This window comes from Nylanderia fulva, unplaced genomic scaffold (assembly GCF_048542155.1).
Source record: "Nylanderia fulva isolate GAGA-0341 unplaced genomic scaffold, ASM4854215v1 Scaffold73, whole genome shotgun sequence".
Taxonomy (NCBI): Eukaryota; Metazoa; Arthropoda; class Insecta; order Hymenoptera; family Formicidae; genus Nylanderia; species Nylanderia fulva.
In genome coordinates, this window is record NW_028190841.1 from 373,215 (window position 1) to 379,879 (window position 6,665).

At 39.2% G+C, this 6,665-nt stretch overlaps 1 protein-coding gene across 1 annotated transcript; it reads right to left on the reverse strand.

Moving 5' to 3' along the window:
* Window positions 1–4,285: 4,285 nt before the first annotated feature.
* On the reverse strand, window positions 4,286–4,867 carry LOC114930794 (uncharacterized). Its single transcript, XM_029302632.2, has one exon. The coding sequence runs from the start codon at window positions 4,865–4,867 to the stop codon at window positions 4,286–4,288; it is 582 nt and encodes a 193-aa protein (XP_029158465.2).
* Between the last annotated feature and the right edge of the window lie 1,798 nt (window positions 4,868–6,665).

Genomic DNA, 6,665 nt, shown 5'->3' on the forward strand with positions numbered 1-6,665 from the left:
ATGAATTTAAGTTTTTAATTCTCAATTATCTTGTGCCTGTTGCTTCTTTTCCAACACTTTTTGTTTATGAAGATCGAAGCAGTTAAATCAATACAAAGCCAGAAGTGCTACTTCCAAATCATAATCTTTTGACAAGTGAGACAGTGTTATACATACAATTTATTCACGGATTAAAAATTGAAAATTAATACAAAATGTAAAAAAATTTACAAAAAAATAAAAATTAATACAAAAAAAAGAAATTTAATAAAAAAAATTTGACGTTACTAGTCAATATGACGTCAAATTGACATTATTTTGACTTTTCTGTTCTCTTTGGGTAAATTACGGCCTCTTTTTTACCATGAGCATGACCGCATATATAAATGGCATGTTTGTTATATATTGTAAAATACTTTCGCTCTAATTAATTTCTTTATCGTAATTTCTGTTATAGGTCTTGAAATATAAACGTGGCGAAGAAACCCAGCAAACACCGATATATAATTGTTACATTGCTATAATAAAACGGAATATAACAGGTAATATAACGTGTACGTTACATGTAACATCCATGTTAGTTGTAATTTCCCACTCATAGATGTAACATTTTAATATAACACATATTACATTGTCGTTATATTGTAATTATATATCAAATAGCACATTGATGTATTGATAAGTCAATGCTATCTTGGGATATAATGACAATATAACTACAATGTAATATATGTAATATTAAAAATGTTACATCTATGAGTGGGAAATTACAACTAACATATGCGTTACATGTAACATGCTTAAGTATATAACATTTATATACTGTGTGTTTGCTGGGATTATTATCATAATAAAATTTTTGTAATATAAAATTATATGTGTGTATATATATATATGTATAATAAAAACAATAAGATTACCGAAAAATTTAGATAATTCCTAGTATACAGAACGTATCATAAGTTACGTCGCATCTCTGGGGAATAAATACGTTAAGTAAAAATAAGTCAAAAATAAAGAATTTAAAAATTACGTTTGAACCTTCTTTACAGAGATGCAATCAAAAAATAATCGAAAAATTTATTTTAAGTAAAATTTATTTCTATTTAAGTTGAAAATGATAACATAAATTAATTAATAAATAGACAAGATTAAGATTACCTAAAGAATTCAAATAAATCGCCATTAAATTGCATGAACAAATTAGCATGATTTAAAAGAGAATTTCTCACTCGCTACAGCATTGGGCTGTCTATTAAAGCAACTCTTTAAAGAAGGCTTAAACATAATTTTATTATTCTTTAATTTCGACTTGTTATGACTTGACGAACTCAGTTCTCAGAGATGCGACGTGACTTATGATTCACTCTGTACATCTATACCTATATCTATACTTATTGTTTAGGTTTCCAGTATATGCAGAGATCGTTGATATCCAAAAGAATATCGCAACGTAGACCAAGTCTTCTAGCTACGCTGTGATATATTATTATTACAATTCTTTCTTGACCATATTTATGTCGTAAAACCTGTGCCTAAGTACCACAATAAAGAAATTAATAATTAATATACTAATGAGAAACCCACGGCCGAAAAGTTGTGAAATTCAATAAAAATTCTTTTTTGCCAGAGTTAGTCGATTAAATCATTACCATTTTTTAATTATCGTCTGGTGACTTTGCAGTTTTATATCGTTATAAGAATGGGAAGTTATATTAAATATAATAAACATATACATATATGTGGCTAGTAATTATAATATATTATAATTCATACGGACTTACATTATCTATGTACATGTGTTCCAAATTTGATTTGTTCCATTTGCATGATCGAAAGTTTAATTTACCAAATATATATTCCTGGAATGTATCCATGATCTGGATACCTTATGCCTCGTCTCAATGATTATCATCGATATTGTTTTTCCAATAGGAAAAAGTTTCAGTGGACGTCGAGAATATTGAATGGCTGGGATGTATCTTTTTGAGACAATCCAGTACACCTTGTGCGATTCTATCTAACGATGTTTTTATAATTAATAATTATACTTATAATTGTATATACTTATAATTATAATTAATAATTATACTTATTTATATATATGTATAAATTTATATAATTATATATAAAAAGCACTTCTATTTAATTATGCATGGACATATTTCACATATAATTTTGTGATTATACGTATAATTTTATATATTTCTATATAATTTTATATTTATTTCTCCAATCATTTATAATTTTATATTGTTATATAATTTTATATTGTTAGTATATAAAAAAATTTTTCCCGGGCACGTTCACTTTGGGTGAAGCTGATGTCGGGCGTAAATTTTGAAAATTATATGCAACTTTATATTTTCTATATTGAAGTCTTGAGAAGATGGCGGCGTGCGAGAGGACGTTGTGAAGTGTGCTCCGAGAAAAAGGTGAATTTAGGAGGTGATAGAGGAGATGAAAGAAAGGAAATGTGAATAAAATGCTGCAGGTGGAAGTGAGGAAGGAAAGGAAAATGAGAGGAGACAGGAAAAAGGAGAATAAGAGGAGATAGAAGACTATATAGAAGTGAGGATGGATGGAAGGAATGAAAAGAGAGCTATGGAACAGTCGACACGTGACAGTTGGTACAAAGGAGACACACGGCGAAAGAAAGAAAGAAAAATATAAAAAAGAGGAGAAAAAGAAGAGGGAAAGGGAAATTATAAGAGTTAGAAAAAGTGAAAGGAAAAAAGGATTGGAGGATGAGAAGGGCTGTGGAACAGTTGGACACATGGCAGTTTGGCAAGAGAAGACGCACGGCCAAGAGAGGAAGAGAGAAGGAAAAGGGAAAAGTAAAAGAAAGAAGAAGAAAGAGAAAAAGGAGGAAAAGGGGAGAAAGTGCATGGAAAAAGATGCAAGGTCACAAAGTGGAGAAATGAAGAAGAAAAGCGAAGGAAAATAGAGTATAGGCAGGGGAAGCAAGGGAGTCGGGGACGGCACGAGTGAGGAGTGAGGGCTCCAATCTCATTGCACGTTGTCCCTGGGACGAAGAGAGGGGGTTCGGAACCCGGCTCCCTCTTGCTGCCCTCTCCCAGGTAGGGAGAGTGAGCACGGGAAGGGTGTTACCTGGAGGAAACACCACCTTCTTCCAGGGGAAAGAGCCCCGAAAGGGGTCATGGCCGAGGGTGTCCACTGGAAGTTATGCGAAAGCGGTTCCCGGTGGACAATACCCGTCAAGGCAAGGGTTTCAGTGAGGTTTTAGGTTTGGGTCAGGCCACCTCCTTCAGAGGTGGAGAATCCCCCACACGCCTTCTGCGCCCTCCCTCAGAGCCCAGTTGGTACGGTTTGTTGGTTAAAGCAAATTTCCTCAATATAAAAAAAAAGGGGGGGAAGCAAGGGAAAAAAGAGTAAAGGATCGGTAAAGTAGACGGGAGCACGGGTAAAGAAGGAAGAGTGATAGCTGTGGTAGGCGAGAGAGGGCAGTAGGAGAAACAGGAATGTAGCGCTCGTGCACGTGTATATATATATATTCCCTTCTCATCCTCCAACTTAGGCAAAGTTGCTAAGAGGGGAGTAATATGGCATCTCTCTAGTAACTTTATTATACCGCGCACATGCGCACTAGCCAAAGATGGTTCCTATCTAGATATTAAGTAATCTAAGCTTTTTCTCACATGCGCACTAGCCAAAGATAATTCCTATCTAGATTATTAAGTAAGCTAAGTTCTTCCTCATCGAACACACTCTTTTTGTCTGCCTTTAATACTGTGATACTGTCTGTTACCAAAGAAAAAATAAAGTATTTTTTATACATATAAAAAATATACTCATCACATACTCATCGATCCGAGACACCTCAGCAGTGGTTTCCAAATAGTTATTATATATCTACCTGCATCCGAGACGCATGAGCAGGAATCTCTTTCCCGCTACTTATATATATATATATATATATATATATATATATATATCTCGGATGCAGGTAGATATATGATAACTATTTGGAAACCACTGCTGAGGTGTCTCGGATCGATGAGTATGTGATGAGTATATTTTTTATATGTATAAAAAATACTTTATTTTTTCTTTGGTAACAGACAGTATCACAGTATTAAAGGCAGACAAAAAGAGTGTGTTCGGTGAGGAAGAACTTAGCTTACTTAATAATCTAGATAGGAATTATCTTTGGCTAGTGCGCATGTGAGAAAGAGCTTAGATTACTTAATATCTAGATAGGAACCATCTTTGGCTAGTGCGCATGTGCGCGGTATAATAAAGTTACTAGAGAGATGCCATATTACTCCCCTCTTAGCAACTTTGCCTAAGTTGCGAATGTGACCTTTTTGGCTGGAGGATAGGTCTTCGTAGGTTGCTGTGCTGTGGCGGGTATGTCCTTGGTACATGTAGCGTCTCCCGGGGGTATTAACTCTTGGTAGGCCGGCTTCAGTCTTTCCGTGGAAATGGTTACCTCCTCTCCTTTGATTTTGAGCTTAAAAACTCGATCGGATATCCTTTCGATGATCTCGTACGGGCCTTCGTGGGGGCAGTCGAGAGGCTTTTTGACGGCGTCCACTCGGACGAATACATGGGAACAGCTGAAGAGGTCCTTATAACTGAATACCCTGGGCCTGATGTGGTGAGCTGGCGGTGTTGGTCGTATTTTACGCATGAATTTGCGTAACTTTTCGATGAATATCTGAGGGTCTTTTGGTGGGTCTTCGTCTATGAAGAATTCTCCGGGTAGACGGATTGGGGTTCCGTAAACCAATTCCGCTGCACTGGTCTTCAAGTCCTCTTTGACGCTGGCTCGTAGTCCCAGGACCGTGGGGAGGATGTCTACCCACTCGGTGGATGCATGGCAGCGGATGGGGGATTTAAGAGAGCGGTGAAACCGTTCTACCATCCCATTGGAGGACGGATGGTAGGCTGTAGTCCTGGTCCTGTGTGCGCCTATGAGCTGAATGAGGGCCTGAAACAATCTAGATTCAAACTAAGAACCGTGGTCCGTGGTTACGGTTGCGGGAGCGCCGAAACGAGAGATCCACGTTGCATGGAATGCGTCCGCGATTGTATCTGCGCTGATGTCCTTGATGGGAATGGCTTCTGGCCATCTGGTAAATCTATCTATTGCAGTTAGGCAGTACTGGTACCCGCGGGACGGCGGCAGAGGACCGACGATGTCGAGATGAACTTGGTGGAATCTGTTGTCCGGGACTCGAATGTGTTCTGGCAGGTTTTTGTGATGTCTCTGGATCTTTGCACGTTGGCATGCTAAGCAGGTTTTGACCCACTCTGCGGCGTTCTTATTTAGGCCTGGCCAAACAAATCGGCGTGCGATTAGATCTCGGATAGCTCGGACTCCTGGATGCGATAGGCGGTGCACCGTGTCGAATATTCTGCGGCGTAGGATGTGAGGTAAGTATGGGCGAATCTCTTCGGTGGAAACGTCACAGAATATTGTATGTTCTGAGTCATCGAGGCGTAATTTACGGAGTTGCAAATTCGTCGTTGATGATTTTACTAGTTCTTGCAGCTCTTCATCCTTTAGTTGCTCGAGTGCGATGTCTTCAATGGAGATAATTGTAGGCATGTGTATCTCTTGGATTCGAGATAGTGCGTCTGCGACTGTGTTTTGCGTTCCAGGAAAGTGAACCAGGTGAGTAGTAAATTGTGAGATATAATCCAGTTGGCGCAGCTGTCTAGGAGATGCTTGGTCTGACTTCTGGTCGAAGGCATATATTAACGGCTTGTGGTCCGTTGCTACTGTACATTCACGACCTTCTACAAAATGCCGGAAATATTTTAGGGCTTTATAGACCGCTAGGAGCTCACGGTCGTAGGTGCTATACTTTCTTTGTGTCTCGGTTAGTTTTTGTGAGAAAAAACTTAAGGGTACGTACACGTCTCCTTGGAGTTGTTGCAATGCGGCACCGATGGCTGTGTCTGAGGCATCTGTTTGCAACACCAGAGGTGCTCCTTCTTTTGGGTGTGCCAGGAGAGTAGCTTCTTCTAGTTGTCTTTTGCTTTGTTCGAATGCTTCCCGCGTCTCCGGTGTCCAAACTATTGTTCGGTTGTCTCGCTTGGTTGCTCCGGTTGTGAGTTTGTGTAGGGGTGCTTGAATTAATGCTGCTCCTTTGAGTAGGCGTCGGTAAAAGTTGATAAAACCAAGGAATCTGCGTAGTTCCTTGACGGTATTCGGTATGGGATAGTCCCTAATTGCAGCTATGCGCTCTTGGAGGGGGGCGATACCCTCCTGACTAATGGTATATCCCAGGTAACGGACCTTCTCGGCTCCGAAGGTACACTTTCCCACATTGATGGATAGGCCGTGTTGCTGTAGCCGTGATAGGATTTCACGCACGTGTGTTGCGTGTTGCTCTGGGGTTGTAGATGCGATCAAAATGTCGTCAATGTAGCAGAACGCATATTCCACCCCTCGGAGGACCGTATCCATCAGGCGCTGAAATGTCTGCGCAGCGTTGCAGAGACCAAAGGTCATCTTGTTGAACTGAAACAAACCAAAAGGAGTGATTACGGCGGTTTTGATCTGTCCTCTGGAGCCACTGGAATTTGGTGAAATGCTTTGTTGAGGTCAAGCGTGGTAAAGATCTTGCATCTATGTAAACGGTGCGTAAAATCATGTAAATGAGGGACAGGATATCTGTCAGGTATCGTGACTTTGTTTAATCGACGATAATCGC